General features: G+C 40.3%; 1 protein-coding gene across 1 annotated transcript in view; it reads right to left on the minus strand.

Moving 5' to 3' along the window:
* The window catches only part of THBS2 (thrombospondin 2), a 56,799-nt gene extending 40,718 nt beyond the window's left edge, over window positions 1–16,081 (minus strand). The window contains exons 1-5 of the mRNA XM_039356684.1: window positions 15,761–16,081; window positions 12,683–12,757; window positions 8,926–9,482; window positions 5,594–5,678; window positions 439–635 (exon numbers count right to left, since the gene is read on the minus strand). Coding sequence (XP_039212618.1) covers window positions 439–635; window positions 5,594–5,678; window positions 8,926–9,482; window positions 12,683–12,755 — 912 coding nt within the window. The 5' untranslated portion in view covers window positions 12,756–12,757; window positions 15,761–16,081. The remainder of the gene's footprint in view (window positions 1–438; window positions 636–5,593; window positions 5,679–8,925; window positions 9,483–12,682; window positions 12,758–15,760) is intronic.
* Between the last annotated feature and the right edge of the window lie 1,861 nt (window positions 16,082–17,942).

Consider the following 17,942-nt stretch of genomic DNA (forward strand, 5'->3'; position numbering starts at 1 on the left):
TTTGGGATTCTAATTATGAATGGTGGTAGAATATTAAGCAAAAGGCTTAATATGTGATCTTTATCCTTATCAAGGTTTTGTCCCTTAAATAAATAAGTGTGCATATCAGTAGTGGGATCCAGCCGGTTCGCACCAGTTTGGCAGAACCGGTAGCTAATTTTTTGTTGCCCAGGCCCTGAATGGACTTCTGGAAGGGGCATCCACATAGAGAACCAGTTTTTCACATATTTGAATCCCACCATTGGTGCATATGTATGAGAGAGAGAGAGACATATAGAACCATCATAATTACTGAAAGGTTTTTAGTCATGTGAACCCAGAAGGTAGATTAGAATTCCCATCACCCATTGCTGGAAACAATGGCCAATGTAATCCAACTATATCCTGGGAATGCAAGGCTGGAAACCACTTAGAACAAGAATGACTGGAGGTACCTACCACACTTTTCAATTTGTCAGACAAGCCATTAATAACAACTCGTAGTCCATGGAGTTCAGCAAACATAGACCCAAGCTCTTCACAAGAGCGATCACAGAATTCAGCTTTCTTCTCTGTGTTTTCTCCAACATACTCTGTCATGATTGAAGGACTGAGGTGAAGGATCTCTGTGTTCTCATTAATAGTGTTCACTTCAGCTGCAAAGAAAGAAAACAAAATGAGAATACCCACACACCAAACTACTATATTTTCCACTGATTGTAACCTTTGATTAAAATTATACATTGATGCATTAGATGGACTTCAAAAGGATCTCTTCTGGAATAGGTTCAATTCGAATTATATCACGGAAGAAAAGAGGTTGAATACCAGGTTTTTTCAATTATTCCTTTCCACAGCTTAGATCCCAAATCTATGGAAATATCCTCTCCTATCTCAGAAGGTAATGGAAAAGTTCTTTAAAAATGCCATAGAAAGCTGTTAAACTAGCGCAATTCATTTACAATCATAATATGCAGTGCTTTTTTTCTAAAAAAAAAAAAAAAAGGTGCCAGAACTCACACGCGTCATACAACCCGCCTTGCCTACCCTACAAGGTTCCATCCAAAAAAGGTGCCGGAACTCTGTTCTGGGCGTTTTATGAAAAAAAAAGCCCTGATAATATGCATCATATACAACATTGCCCTTCTGAACTCTTTTCAATATTCTGGATCCAGGCAGAATTTTACTTTAAAAATGGAGCAAAAAAGTAATGTAGTTAAAATAAATGTTTGTGTCTTAATCATTTTCCTTCAGAAATGACTGCATAGTAGGAATGCTAAGGCGTAAACATTAAAGGTACCGTAAGCGTCCTTTTTAAGGACTTTTAAAAGTCCCAACAACTTGCTTGAACAAACTTAGAATTTTGTTAATTATTGGAGACACTTCTTAGCTTCACTGAATAAAGGTGAGTAGCAGGCATGTGGCTTCAGGAAAATAATTCTGCATTGACCAATTGTACCTTCTTTTGTAGGCTGTCCACAGGGTGTGGACACAGCCATCATCTTGTCTTTGTTTATACCCTGCAGACACTCTTGGAAGAGAGATAGGGAGAATATGGTATCACCAATGAGATTACTATGTTATGGAAAGTTGGCCTCAATTCTGAACTTGGCATAATTACCATGGAAGTGCAATCATTTGGACTGGATTCCAAAATCTTTTGATGTTCTAGCCAGGAGTTAAGTTTGCTCCTCTCCATAGCCCAAAGTTGTATTCAGTAATCAAATCCAAAGCACTGCACAACCCTAATAATTATTCTGCTGTTTCAGAAGAAGGATGGGGTTATATGGAAACCAGGACCTTCATTCACCCTTGGCACTGCTTTTCTTCTGGGATAATGCTGTGAATGGCATATACATGCACCACGTTAAGTTGGTCTGGCTGAGAGAGTGGAAGCGAAATGGGATGGAGGACAGGGATGCCCCCTCTCTTCCTGCACCTTACTAGGCACTCTGAAAATCAAATGGATAGGGAGACGGGATGAAGAGCCTTCTGGAACATATTTTGAGGGGTTGAAAGATTATGCTCCACCGTGAGAAGAGAAATCTGTCCCCACATTTTGCCCTAAGTGATCTTTGCCTTCTTTGGCTTTTTTCAGGCACAAAAAGTACGATTAAGGGTGGGGAGTATTAAGCATACTGAAAACCCCACTAACAAGAGCAGGGGGTAATCTTGACAGAACAGGTCTAGGAGTGCATTGTATGGATTTTCCACTCCTCTTTTATCGTATAAACCCTATTTTCTACTCCACAAAGCTGAAGAAATGAAGTTTCCCTAAGTGTTACTATTTCAATGTATGTTTCACTCCCTTTGGATAGACAACAGCCTTTCTAAACCAGGTTGGCAGAAAGCTGCACATTTCTGTCAGAGCATGTCTAATGCTGGTACAATGCTTTTTGGCAGCATTTTTTGCTAAAAGAACAAATGCTGTTTTTTTTTTTTTTAAAAAAAAGATAAAATCAGAGGCACAGTTCCTAAACTCCAGATTCTTGGCATACGTTTGGGAACTACAAGTGAAGTGGCTTGCTCTCAATATAACTAAGATCCATAGAATTTTAGAGTTGGGAACAGCCAATCTGCATGCCTATTGTTGCAACAAAAGTATTCCTATGTTTAGTATGGCCCATACCAGGTTCTTAACATAACATAAGAACATAAGCAATGAACTGGCCCATTTAGTCCAGCTATCTGTTCTCACAGTGGTCAACTAATGGCATAAGGAAGCCCATTAGTCTCTCAGCAGATGGACTTCAGAGGCAGCCACCTTGCCATCAGGGCTAATAGACATTGATCCCCATGTCTTCCTTGAATTGATCAAATAATCCACTGTGCAAGCCATCCTACAGATGATCCTCTCTTCAAATATTTAGTCGAAATCTGTTTCCTTGCCATTGCATCTTCATCTAAAAATTGTTTCTGTACTCTCCACGATCACTTCTTGTGAAACAAATTTGGAAACCCATAGTTTGCCTTGTTGTGTAATTTTAATTTTCAGAATGGTCTGAAAAATTTAGAACTCATGAAACATGTAGATTCCATTACATTTTAGCATTACATGCCAGTAAAGAGAAACTAAAACAGCATTCCCAGAATTCTTATTTCAGAATATTTTAATTATTTGTTTTTATTTCATAAATTTTTAAGCTATGTCCCATGTCCAAATATCTAATGGTATCTTCCTTAAGCAAAGGGCAAATTATAAGAACCATGGCAAAAAGAAATGTCCTTTAGAAGTTGTCCTCTAGAGCAGGGGTGTCAAACTCAATTTCATTGAGGGCTGCATCAGCATTGTGGTTGCCCTTGGGGGGCGGCAGATGGGTGTGGCCAGGATGGGTATGGCCTACTGGGTGGGCGTGGATGGAGTGGGTGTGGCCTACTGGGTGGGCATGGCCAGCTCTACATCATTCACGTCAAGGGTGCCTGTGGGGGCCTGGGCAGGAGTGGGACAGATCTGAGGGTCTCTGGCAGAAGGGGGTGGGACCAGGGCAAGTGCCAAGGCATGGTCCAGTGGAAGAGCCTCACTGTTCCTCTCAGGCCATGCGGAGGAGGGGCTTATGGAGCTAAGACTGAATGAGTTTCAGCATAGATGGCCACCACAAAATTGTACATTGGCTCCCGGCTGGCCTGGGCCAGGGCCAATGCAGTGGGGGCCGTTCCCTCACTGCTTCCAGGATAGCTTCGCAAGCCACATGAAACCACTTTGCGGGCCACATCTGGCCCCCAGGCCTTGTGTTTGACATGTCTGCTCTAGAAGTTGCTATTTAAAATGTTCAGAAACCTGCTGGTATTTCTTCAGTTGCATTACTAGTGACTCTAGAGCAGGGCTCTTCAAACTTGGCCCTTTTATGACTTGTGGACTTCAACTCCCAGAATTCCTCAGCCAGCGTGCCTGGCTGAAGAATTCTGGGAGTTGAAGTCCACAAGTCATAAAAGGGCCAAGTTTGAAGACCTCTACTCTAGTCTAGAGAAAGGGCAACAGACTGACATCACCATGTTATGCCTAGTTATAGTAGTGAAAATCAATAGGAATACCAGAATGGAAATATAATAAAACCACAATGTCAAAGTGGCTAAATAGGAGAAAAGTGGATATTTGATCTGTGAATAATCCAAAATACAACTTTCATCAAAGAAAGACCAGCAGCAGAAAGTCTTACTGCCAATGATACTAACTGATTTAATTGTGGTGTTAACAGCTAACTAAATGCTTTTCCAAAGTGTATAATGAATTCTTTCCAGCACTGAGAAATTTGAATTACTTGGCTATTTTAAAACTTCAGATTAGAAACCCTAAAAATGTAACACTACACAATGGAAAACTTATCATGAAGTGGAATATGTTTAAATGTCAATTTGATGGAATAAAATGACGTCTTCCTACCATGTAGACACAAAAGTGTAATAGGCTGCTCACATGCAACATAATTAATGTGAGATTATGACATCAACCTCAACTGGGTTTTGACCAAGCATATTAAGATTGCAATCATCATAATGGATCCAGAGGCAATCCAAACAGTAAGCAAAAATAATAATAATCCTGTTGGCAATTGATATACAGCAAAAAACAATATTGGGTGTTCCACTACCACCCCTGATCATTTGCATAAGATAATTCTAATTGGTCCATTTAATACGATTTTATATGTACTTAGATAAGGCTGCTTCATCTTTCTTTGTATTTGGCTCTTAATGCAAAAATATATCCCAAATGAATGATATCTTTGTGAGATGTCATATCTATTCAATTTTGCTTTAATGGTACTTAATAAAAAAAAATCTAAACTTTTAAAGATATCAGAGGGACCCTAGATCATATGCCAATTTATTACATTTTGGGTGGATGTTCACTGATTTTATAGTACACTTTAATATTTAGGCAATTGACTTGTCGGTTCTATTTTACATGGAATAATAGCTCATGACTTTTCAGATATTTTCGGCCCTGATTTCTTGACACACTAGCTTTGGTGGATAGGAATTGGAATCCAACAACATTTAGAAAGGCAGAGATTACCCAATCCCACTTACTTCTTTGGAAAAATAAATTTTGGGAGATAGGATTGACTAAAATAAACCAATCAATGAAGTACTGAGTTGGAAACCAGGGTTTCAAAAACCTGCAGTTTATTCTTCATGAGGTATGTAGTATTATATTTGGGAAGTATAAATTTTAATTTTTTTGACTCTTCACTTTACTACTTATATAATTATAACACAAAAGAAAGGAATCTGTTCTCCTTTTTCATAAAATTATTGAAAAGTTTTTGAAGTCCTTCCTTCCTTCCTTCCTTCCTTCCTTCTCTTTATAGGTATGAAATCTGACTGGGTGACTTTGTATAAATCTGTTATTTATACAAATAATAAAGGTAAGATAATAAATAAATGCAAAGGCCCATGTTTGGTAGGAGTTGTAGTGAGAAAACAGCAAGCAAAACAATTCATGGTTAATTTTATTATCAACTATACTAAACATTTCATTCTATTAATTTACATTTCCATTCTTTTCTTCTCCCCTTTACCACCCATTACACTCCCTTTTGGATTCAGCCTAACAGAGAAGGAAAATGTTGTGCATAACTCCAGAATTAACAATGCCACATCTTGTTCTTACCTGATTGACTTCTCTGGCACCCTTTATTGCGCAAAATATCCTCTACGGTAGTTCCAAAAACCAGAAAAAGATTTTGTAGGAGACCCTGAAAACAGAAAGACTTATTTCTCATTTTTCTCATATATGTTAGGGGTATGTTGTTGAATGTTTTTTTTTAACTGAATTTAACAATGAATAGATTAACAAATGCAACTTTTATTATGATAAAAATGTTTCTCAAATACATTGGTTCATGGGTAAAGAAGCATTTCTATGGCACGGAGTTAATATTCCACCAGTTGTCTTTATAATGCATTTTCAAAAGTTCTAATGTTCAATGTGATGATACATAAACACAATAATAAAGGAGAAATAAAGAATCAGAAGACCATAATTTAAAGACTTTCTTAACATGGACTTCATCAGATGATCTTAGTCAAGTGATTATTTCTTAGTGTAAGCAATATCACTGGATCATAATAAAATCACGATACGATGATGGAATCCCATAGAGGAAAGATGTTAAAAACTACAATAACTCTATACCATAGAGCAATACAACAACATTCATAATATAGTAGTTGGTGCATATTGGCTTCTAATACCCAAATCCTGGGATGATGCTGAATATTTTCTAATAACAATTAGAAATATATAATTTACCAGCCTCATGAAATTATAGTTTCCAGCATTCCTTGGAAAGAGATTAGTTAAAAGTAATCTTTGATGGGTTTAGTCCTGTTTTCTTCCAGATGGATTTGTAATCTAAGTTGTAAAATAGTAATATGTGTTTACCCAATTACATTCTATTCCTGGTGAATAGTTGAGAACTAAGAAGATTAACTACTTTTCTATCCTAATCAGTTTGTAGAGCTAAGAAAAGAAAAATTAGAAATGGAAAAGTCACTCCATTCTTCAGCCTTCATTAGTGCAATAAGGTATCTACAGCCCAACCAGTGGTCTGAGTAATAAAAGTTTAAATCTGAGGACATCTGGAAGGCTACCGATTCATCACTCATGTTTTAGAGAGTAAGAAAGCAATTTCTAATTTACTTTCCCCCCCCCCCCTTCAGATGCAGACTGAAGAAAAAAGATACACATGTTTCTACCTCAGTGTGACTAACACGGAATGAATGTGTAATTCAACATCTTTCAAATAGTTTGGATAGATGTATTGTACTTGTGAAAAAAATACAGCTGTTAGCATCTGTATCCATCAATTGATGCTAATCTACCAATTAGCACACTCCAGGGAGATACCCATAGGCCAATTCCTACAGTCTAGAAATGCTATGAATAAGATTACAATCTTCATGTAAACTTTTTTGAGTTCTATTCAACTCATTTGGACTTGCTTCTAAAAAATGTGACCCACTGGACTATTAATAACCATGTGTATGAGATGGATGGACTATAAATTTACTAAATAATCAAGTCTACTTTTCCCCAACTTGTAGGGTACAACTGACTGTTTCTTATTTAAAATACAAAATAGTATTCTCAATTATTTACAAATAAATCCTGAGCAAAGAAATACCATGGATTGAAAGACAGAATAAAATTTCAATTTTTCATAAGATTGAAACCCCTCAATCTGAAGCAGCCTCTGCCTCCACAAAAATGTCCATTAAGTCCTTTAACTGTTCTTTTTGGCATTGGCAACAAAACCAGTTTTATCTTATTATTTTTTTACAACAGTGTCTTGAATGTGGATATGTACTGTTAAATCCTTGTTATGTATTGTTTAATTTCTTTGTTTATATTGCCCCAAGTTCTTGATAAGCAAAGGTAATAAGTCAGAAATAAATAAATTATAGACGGGTATACTGGACTCATGTACTTCAGTTCTGCAGAAGAGAAACCCTAGTTGAGCAGCCCTTATTTTATTTACTTATTGATTAAATTTATATGCTGCCCATTGTCCTGATAAGATGACACTGTCTTAAGTGCTTCTTTAAGATAATACCATAATTCAAAGAAACAAAGCAATCCTTGCAAAGTATTGTTTCAATAGCTCCTACTTAAGTATCCAAATTCCAAAGTTGCCTTTTTTCCCTTCTTGATGTCATGCAACATATGGTCACAACCCTCAATTATTTTTGAATAGCTATTTTATGTTCACTAAAGACATTCTACACACCCTAATGGACTTTCAGAAATTCATCTGATTAACATTTTAGTTAATTACATAAGGAGTATTTCAAAAGTTAAAGTATAAGCTAGCAAAAAATGGAGCTCATTATGAAGTTCTCAATCCTGGAGAAACTGTCTAATTTAGTGTTAATTAAGGAATTTAAGACTCTTGAGATGCTAAACTCATAGTTGATTGTGCTTCAAAAGATCAGACATGGAGGATGGAATAAGATATCCTATAGACCAGGAAATTGTTGGCCAAACTGGTCAATTATGGGACTGGAGGCTAAAACATATAAGGAAAGGCTGCTGAAATTGGGTATGTCTAGTTTAATGAAGAGAAGGGCGAGGGGGGACATGATAGCAGTATTCCAATATCTCAGGGGCTGTCACAAAGAAGAGGGAGTCAAGCTATTCTCCAAAGCGCCTGAGGGCAGGACAAGAAGCAACGGGTGGAAACAAATCAAGGAGAGAAGCAACCTAGAACTAAGGAGAAACTTCCTGACAGTTAGAACAATTAACCAGTGGAACAACCTGCCTCCAGAATCGGTAAATGCTCCAACACTGGAAGTTTTTAAGAAGAGACTGGACAGCCATTTGTCTGAAATAGTATAGGGTTTCCTGCCTGAGCAGGGGGTTGGACTAGATGACCTCCAAGGTCCCTTCCAACTTTATTATTATTATTATAATCATCTTACCTTATTTCCTCGCTCACCTGATAAAGTACAGTTTAGAAATAATGGATATGTTATTTTCTATTTTATATGCTACTTCAGAAATTGGTTTCTCCAGTTATGCAAGCTGTAAATTCTGGAAGTTAAGTCCAGGACACTAGTTTGGAGAAGGCTGAACTGAATCCTGTAGCCTTTCCTCCCCAAAGTGCTAGCATACCAGAAATCTTGTGAAAATCACTGTGACTTCTAGCTTGCATATAGATCAAATGCTTTGTCTGGGGGGGGAGGAAGAGGAGGAGGAGGAGGAGGAGGAGGAGGAGGAGGAGGAGGAGGAGGAGACTGCAGTTTTCAGTGGCCACCAAGCCATGAACTGATCTAAATAATTACAACCTCCAGGATACTTACCATATTTTTCAGATTGCAAGTAAACATCCCATGCCACCTCCCCTGGAAAAAAGACTCAATGAATTGAGGAGTAGTAGACATAAATAACGTTCCACTGCAGGCCCTTTACTTTGTAGACCATCTGTCTTGTACGTTACCTACCCGAAAGTGGCTCTCACGTGTAGCTCCCTTGACGGCATACATGTTACTTTTCTCTGCTTTCAGGTATTCATAGAAAGGTTCTTCCAGGGTCAAACTGTCAATGAGGTCACAACCAACATAGATACTGAAGTTTTCTCCTGTAACTTGTACCGTGATATTCTTCCACTGCACATCAGCTAATTCCACATCTTCCAAAGAATGCCGTTTCCAGGCTCCATCAATCCAATAGGAAAGTTCAAGCGTATTTTCTTGACCGTTGGAAACAATCTCAAACTGCCGTTGAAAGATTCCAGGACCTTCCAAGGCAAGGATGGTCCCTTTGGAACTCCTATCCTGCCTCATGGTGGCTGTAAGTATGAAGCCCTCGTTTTGCTGCATCAGTTTAATAATTTGTCTTAATTTCTCTGAATTAACTGGAGGGATGCGATCAAACCGGATGAAGCGATATGCTGGGACATTAGAAATGTTGCCCCGAAATAGTTTTGCTCCAATTGTCTTTCTGTTTATGTTGCTGATTTTCAGTAAATCAAAAGAGGTACCATCCTCTCTCTCACCATCTGCAAAGCCACCGCCAAACAGTGACATGGTTACAACAAAGGAAGGACCAAACAAAGTAATTGACTATCATCTGTCCAATATGTCTTTCACTCTGATACAATTGTAGCGTGATTATTTACCATGGGTCTTAAAAATTTGACAGGCAGTCTCCGACTTACGACCACAGTCAGGCCCTAAATTTCCAGTGCTGAGCAAGAGAGTCGTTAAGTGAATTTTGCCCCATTTTATGACCTTTCTTGCCACTGTTGTTAAGTGAATCACTGCAGTTGTTAAGTTAGTAACACAGTTGTCAAGTGAAACTGGCTTCCCTGTTGACTTTGCTTGTCAGAAGGTCACAAAAGGAGATCACATGACCCCGGGACGCTGCAATGGTCATAAATATGTACCAGTTGTTCAGCTTTCAATTTTTGATCATGCAACTGTAGGGATACTGCAGTGGTTATCAGTGTGAAAAACAGTCACGAGTCACCTTTTTTCAGCGCTGTTGTAACTTCAGATGGTAACTAAAGGAATGGTTCAAGGACTACCTGTAGTGCAATTTGTAGCCATTTACTCACTCATTCTCACAAAAAAACCCTATAAGGTAGGACAAACGTAGCTCAACTTTACAGACTGGGAAATCTAGGCTGAGAGTTTTGTTTGCTTTCAACCTCAGCTACCTAAACAAAAAACATTCATTAAGGCTTTCTGACCCAAACCTTCTGCTCTTGTCAATGGCTCACATTAGATAAATAGGGAATTAATCAGTGGGTATCATTTAAGTTAGTCTCCTACTCAAGTATACTATAGCTCAAGCTCCAAACTTAAAACACATTAAAATGCATGCTAAGCTATAGTTTGTTTACTGAATAGTCCAGAAGTAGAGGGTCAACATATGGTTTAAGACAGGATTCCCCAACCCCTGGTCCGTAGACCAGTACTGGGCCGTGGCATGCCAACAACCGGTCCACACAAACAAGCAAAGCCCCATCTGTGAGATGCAGGCAGCACAAAACAATGTACTCTCCAGTCCATGGAAAAACCTATCTCCTCGAAACCGGTCCCTGGTGCCCAAAAGGTTGGGGACCTCTGGTTTAAGACACTGTGTAAACCCACCCAAGCACGTTAAAAGTAACTTTGGTTACTTTTCAGGTGGAATTTACCTCCAGGGTATTTCCATGGAATTGACAACTCCTACTTCATGAGGTTCTCATGTGAATGGAGTGGTTTAAATACCTAATTCGTGTCTTGAGATCATCATGATATCATTTCAACCATCTGCATGATAACATCAAGACATGTATGACATCATTGTATGGGATGTTTCCATGCTTAGTATGAACAATTGCTGCTCTTTGGCATGAAAAGATTTTGTCTAGCTGCTACTGTCTCTTGCTAAAGTATATGAAAGAGATGTGCTTATTGAAACTGAATAAAAATTCAAGCCAAATCAACTGGCCTGCCAGGAAAGATGCAACACTGCAGCATCTGTTGAAGCCAAGGACACCCTTGGGAACTTCTCAAAGAAGAGCAGCCCATTAGCAAAACCTAGCAACCCCGGTAGATTTAGAGCTGTTTTATAAACAATTGGCAGAGTCTTAATTCTCAGAGTGAATCAATTTCTAAATACATTTACTAGCCAAGTAATTCAGAAGAAAGAGGAAGAGGTGCGGTCTTTTAATCGCGAATTAAGATGATGTCTAAAACTCACATTGAGGTAGCTGTTTGACCCAGGTTAGTGGCCCATTTTAAACACTGAGCCTTTGCCTGCTGCTGAGTTGAAGTGCCCTCCCTCACTTTTTAAGCTGGCAGAAAAATGCATCAGCGTGACATCCATCAGTCTCTATTCTGCCTCTATGGGCTCTTTCAAGCCACCACAGCAACCGGATTTCCCTCCAAAATTAGCAAGAGAAGCTTAGCAGATTTTGTAGACTTTGAGGCTGGTCTGGGGTAGGGTTGGAAGAAGAGGGGAAAACCCAACTTCAACACCAGTTTAGCCAAGGCAGCACGTGCCATACAAGTCTAATTAATTACAGGTGATCCTCGACTTAGAACCATTCATTTAGAGACTGTCTGAAGCTGCAATGGCATTGAAAAAAAGTGATTTATGACTGTTTTTCACATGTGGGACCGTTGCAGTGTCCCCAGGGTCACGTGATCAAAATTCAGGCCCTTGGCAACTGGCATGTATTTATGACAATTGCAGGGTTCTGGGGTCGTGTGAACACCTTTTGAAACCTTCTGACAAGCAGTGTCAAGGGAGAAGCCAGATTCACTTAGCAACCAGGTTACTAACCTAACAGCTGCAGCGATTCGCTTAATAACTGTGGCAAGAAAGGTCATAAAATGGGGCAAAACTCACTTAACAACTTAGCAACAGACAGTTTGGGCTCAACTGTGGTTGTTGTTGTTATTATAGTTTGGTCACCCAGTTGTTTAGGCTGAATTTGGCATTTTTGTCCACCTATCAAATACTTCCCAAAGACCTGGGATAAGCAGATATTGTTTACTATTTATTTATTTATTTATGAGACTTATATACCGCTTTAAGTGCAAGCACTCTCTAAGCGGTGTACACCAGTAAGCAATGTGTGTATATATATATATATATATATATATATATATATATATATATATATATGTATATAAAAATATATTTACATTGCCCCCAACAATCTGGGTCCTCATTTTACCTACCCCGGAAGGATGGAAGGCTGAGTCAACCTTGAGCCGGTGAGATTTGAACCGCTGACCTGCTGAACACAGTCAGTTAAAGTGGCCTGCAGTACTGCACTCTAACTGCTGCGCCACCTCGGCTCAATACATAAATGTATTGCTGTTTATAGTTATAATTACTCTGCTTTGTTTATCAGCTGGCGAAGGCAACGTCATGGGGACATGGCAGATTGTTCTTTTAATTAATTCATGCCTGCATTGTGGTTAGGTAAGAGTGGAGAAAGCTTCTAGATGTCTCCATCTCTAGACCCCCCTCCTCTGTCTCCACATCTTTTGAGACAGGCCTATTCCAATTTCATATTTTAGGCATGCAGTGGAAAGACATACTTGAGTAAGAATTCTTAAGTGCAAGCCAAAGTCATGTGCACACAACTGTAGCCTCAGTTTCATTAGATATTGTTATAGTTACTGAAGTTTCTGCCTGCTTTGAATTGTTCAGACAATGCAGTAATTCAATACAGAATACAGAAATTGAAAGACTTACCTTGAGCTTGTGATGAAAGACACAAAGCTAGACAGATCAATAGCCCCAGTAACCAACTCCTCTGTAACATCATGCCTAGGAACAAACCAAGATGTATCCATTATTGAGGCTCCTTTACCAATTTTAACCACTTAACTCATCTCCCAAAAAAACAGCCAAGAAAATTCCTCTGCGTGGCAGCGTATAACATTTATTATTTGTTGTATATAGGGAATACATAACACTCTGCTACTATACAGGATCAATATGTTTACTTTGGCCATGCTTTTACTTCTGCGTACAATCTGTCACTTGATCTGGGGTTGATTATGATGAAATTAGTAAAAAGGCTCATTTGAAATGCAGGGAAAGTAGTCAGGAAAAGACCCTCCCAAATATATTCAAGGAAACAGATATATGATATGGACAGAATTTCTTCAAAGGTTTTCTGTGAGACGTCTGGGTGCTGGATTGTCTATTAGCTATTGAATCTCTTGAAGCCATTTTTGGCCAGCTACAGAGTTACATTCTTAGAAGATAATGATATTTCCAGCAGGGTTTCATATATATAGCATGTGCTAATGCTTCAGTATTTCTCTCACATACACCCAATACTTATATATACGTATACACACATTGACCACTGGAGAAATAGCAGACAGCTTATTTCTCTGTATCTATTGTTTCATCAGCATAAAATGACATTTCATTTTGATCTATTCTATGTCCACAGCCTTCTTCACTCATAAAAAATATCTAGATTTCATGATCTAACCATAAATATAGGTTTTCAACCGCAGTCCTGTAGAGTTCTCAGAAATCTCATTGAATAAATTACCTGTTTAACAGTTCAAGTAATGAAACATTCCATTAACTGCAGTATTGAAAATTTAATAATATCTGCAGTTTTTTTTAAGTAGAATATAAATCTATTACTTATATTTAAAATTGTACTGTAGATCTCATAACTGGGTATTTATTCCACATCAAAGCAGAAAAATTCATAACCAGTAAAAAAAAATCCCAAGTCAAAAATGTTGACATGACAAACATGGAAAGCTATACAAAGTACTCACTGACAAACAGGGAAAGCTGGACAACTACATATGAACATACACAACACTGCAAGTATAACCTCCCCATACAAGATAAAGTTACACTATTTCAGCCCTCCGGGAGATTTAATATTGTTTTTTTTTTTTACATCTATGGTATTAGGGTATGCAATAGAGATACAAGTTCTTGCCAAGGCTACACACTACATTGTATGCAGATTATACTTTGAAAGGAAGGTTTAAGGCAGGGCTTTTCAACCTTTTCACCCATTGTACCACTTTTAGGATATGGCAACACTGGAGTACCACCAGTCACCTTGCAAGGTGTCAAAAACTTGATGACCAAAAAAAAATATGAAAAAAGTGATAAAGTACAGGTAGTCCTCGACTTACAACAGTTCGCTTAGTGACTCTTAGAAGTTACAATGGCATTGAAAAAAGTCCCCGCCCCCAAGCCACAGCTGAGTAAGACACCTGCCTGCCCACCCAGCGGCGCTCTTCCTCCTGTCCGAGGTTTTCATTGTTGTGAGCATTTCTGTTGAGGATTGGCAGTGGGGGTGGGATGGGGGGTGTTTGGTTTTTATTCCCCCCATCTGATGGGTGGTTGCAGTAGGCTTTGGTCAATTCACATGACCCTGGGACACTGACTGTCATAAATATGAATCAGTTGCCAAGCATCTGAATATAAATCACAAGACCCTGGAGATGCTGCAACATTCTTCTGGGCTCAGCAGAAGCACCAGGATCAGCGCCGAGCTCCAGCTGGAGCCTGGCACTGATTCTGGCGCTTCCACTGACAGCCCCAAAGAAGTGCCAATCAGCTGGAAAGCGGCACTGATCCTGGCACTTCCGCTGAGCCCTGACAGCCCTGCAGCTCCAGCCATTTCTCGCTCAGGCTTCTGCAGTGCTGCCACTGGTTCAGCTCATTCCCCTCCCCCGCTACCACTTTTCTAGGATGGTCGCATACCACCTGCCAGGTGCCAATGTACCACAGGTGGTACCCGTGCCACTGGTTGAAAAGCCCTGGTTTAAGGACCATGGATCTGTCCTTAGGAAACCAACAGTAAGGAAAAAGGTGCTGAAAGTCCATCTGAAATGCTGTCAACTTTGCTAATGTTTCAGCAGCAATTCCTGAAAAATCCATCAGAAAACTAGCAAGTCCCTCTCCCAGATAGATACGACACTCCCCGGCGCTAAACTCAATCAGATAAATGGAAATTCTTATGCGAAACTTGTGCAGGGGAATTTTTTTTTTCCAGAGGCTGTGACCCAAAGATGCTCTTGTGGCTTGAATTGGGTGGAGAACGCAGCTTTCCTCTCTTACAAGCTTCATAAATCCTCTTCGGACTCGAGAGAGAGGGAGAGAGACACGTATAGCTTTGCATACTTGCCTTGCGTACTTCTGCACACACGGCACTAGATAGAGGACAGTTCTGACTTAAAAGATTTCGTGGGTCAGTTTTGGGGTGGGTGGGAGTCACCCCTGCATATAGATATCCCTTTTCCTCCCATCTAAAAGGACTTGGGGCAAGAAAAACGCCCCAGCGCTGGATTGTGCTTTTTTACGACTTCTTCTAAAGTTAGATTTAAAATCTCCACTGAAAAAGCTCGCTCGTTTTCACGAGAGGGTGTTCAGGAAAAGCCAGAATTCCTAACTAACGAGCCGAGTGTCTGCGCTAATAACGTTAGAAAGTCGACGTACTAGGAGTGGGAGGGGAAAGGGGATCCGGAGACAGACTCTGAAACTTTAATTCTGGCCAGCTATCACTGGGACAGGTCCCGAAGAATTGCATCGGAATAGACGGGAGAACAATTGCTCTTCGAATTAGACGCACGCGATGCCCGTGGGAACCAAGGACTCTTTTGTCCTCCTGCAAACCAGGTTACCAACTCAATTCCACTCACGGAGTTTGGGGGGGGGGGGCAGAGAAAGGAAGAGACTTCTCTAAGCCACGTGTCGGGGCTTCCTGACGAGGAAACTTCCCGAAGTTGTTCTCCTCCTCTCCGTTGCGCCTCTCCGGGAAGCACCGGCTCAAAGTCCTACCTGGCAGGAGCGTTCCCACGAACCTCCGGGTGACTGCTGCCAAATCCAAGTCCGGAAGACCAAAGTGTCCGCCCGTGGCACGGAAGCGTCAAGTCCAGCTCTCTCCAAGCGCTGTCCTCTCGGCGGGGTTGCGCCTGGAACAAGCGGCCGCTGGGATGGCTTTGAAGTGGCTCCCCAGCCTTTCGCTCGCCCGCTTTATATAGCCGGACGCGGGCTGTCAATCAGCCAAGCGAGGAAACGCGGCCGCGACCTACTATTCCAAGCAGACAATTTGTAGCCATCTACCTGGAAGGCGATCCCCAGCCCAGCCACCCGCTCAACCGCAGCACTCCTCCCCCGAGCCCCCTCTTTCCCCCCCCCCGCGCATTGGCAGCCCTTCCTTCGGGGGAGGGGTGGAGTCAGGCGGGAAAAGGGGAGACCCGTTCCCAGCCGTTGCTCCCGTCGCACACGGCTTGCATTAAAGTCCCTTACTCCTTCGTTCTGGGAAAGCCAGGGAGCCGGTTGGCTGTTTTCGCTGGATCAAACCGAAGCTACCCAGGGGTGGATGGAAAGGGGAAAGGATTGGAATACGGCATCCAGCTTTGGTGGCCACGATGTAAAAAAAAAGATATTGAGACTCTAGAAAGACTGTAGAGAAGAGCAACAAAGGTGATTAGGGGACGGGAAGCTAAAACATACAAAGAACAGTTGCTGGAATTGGGTATGTCTAGTTTAATTTTCATTAGGACTAAGAGCGACATGAGAGCGGTGTTCCAATGTTTGAGGGGCTGCCACAAAAGAAGAGGGGGTCAACTTATTTTCCAAAGCACCAGAAGGCAGGTCAAGAAGCAATGGATGGAAAATTAATCAAGGAGAGAAGCACCTAGAACCAAGGAGAAAGTTCCTGAAAGTTAGGCCTCCAGTAGTTGTGAATGTTCCAATACTGGAAATTTTTAGTAAGAGATTGGGCAACCAGTTATAGGTATAAGGTTTCCTGCCTGAGCAGAGTGTTCGACTAGATGACCTCCAAGGTCCCTTCCAACTCTGTTATTCTATTCTAAGAAAGGGACAGTTTGCCGGGCCTTGGATCCCAAGGCTTCGTGGAGCAATGCTGGTGTGTACTGAATCCTGCATTAAAAGATAACCTCTCCAGCCAAATCCAAGCTGCCCATTAGTTTTCTTGTTACTGTTCCACAGTGGTTCCAGAACTACATTCGGTTTTCCAGTTTAATCTACACATCTTGGGTTTCTGAGTGGTCTCCCATCCAAGTATGAACTAGATAGAACTGACTTTGCTTAGTTTATCACCCAAGACTGATGCTAAGTCTGTTAGAGGCTGTGACTCATCCTGATAACCACATTGATGGGACTATTTTGATTCTTGGCAACTCTAGGAAAGTGCAACAATATGGCTGCTTTCAAGATGTTAATTCGAATTTCCCGTTTTATCTGCAGCCCTTGGATTTCTTGATGTCTGCTATGCAAGTACTAACCAGGTTTATCTTTACTTAGTTTTGAGCTAAGTGCTATCACTTGCTGAGAAACTATAGTCTCTAGTGAAAGAAGTTCCTATGAAAAATTGAGGAACTTCAGCATATAGCAGTCTCTAAATCTTTTGGCTTATGCAGCATTTCCGCAAATCCTTCTACAAATGAAAGGGAGAAAAATAGAGGAGATATTAATATCATCACTATTGTGTGCTTTCTACTAGAAAAAAAAAACTAAAGTGTTCCACGAGATTGATAGATAGACAGATATGAGTTGTGGATAAGAATTAAATCTTTTCATAGAAAGCCGAAAGAGGAAAGGGTGCCACCACTCACAGCTATAATCCATCATAAACCTATACACCATTGTGAAAGCCCTACAAACAGACATGTTTTTAATGTGAGAAGTGTTCCCTGTTCAAAGTGAGAAGGTCTCATGAAACTCCTCAGAAGTATGACTCGTGTACTGGAGGAAATTCATGTAAACACTTTGGCTGGAATTCTTTTAAAAGTTAAGGGTAAATCCCTCTCACAGCTACTACTATTGAGCAAGGTACCCCCTATACTATACCTGTACATTTGGTTTTTCTTGCCTAAATGTAGAACCTTACTTTTTTCACCATTGAATTTCATTTTGTTAGATAGCACCCAGTGTTCAAGTCTGTCCAGATCCTTCTGTATCTTAAGCCTGTCTTCTGGAGTGTTGGCTATTCCTG

The sequence above is a fragment of the Crotalus tigris genome, unplaced genomic scaffold (genome assembly GCF_016545835.1).
Source record: "Crotalus tigris isolate CLP2741 ecotype Arizona unplaced genomic scaffold, ASM1654583v1 scf7180000018827.215517, whole genome shotgun sequence".
Lineage (NCBI taxonomy): Eukaryota > Metazoa > Chordata > Lepidosauria > Squamata > Viperidae > Crotalus > Crotalus tigris.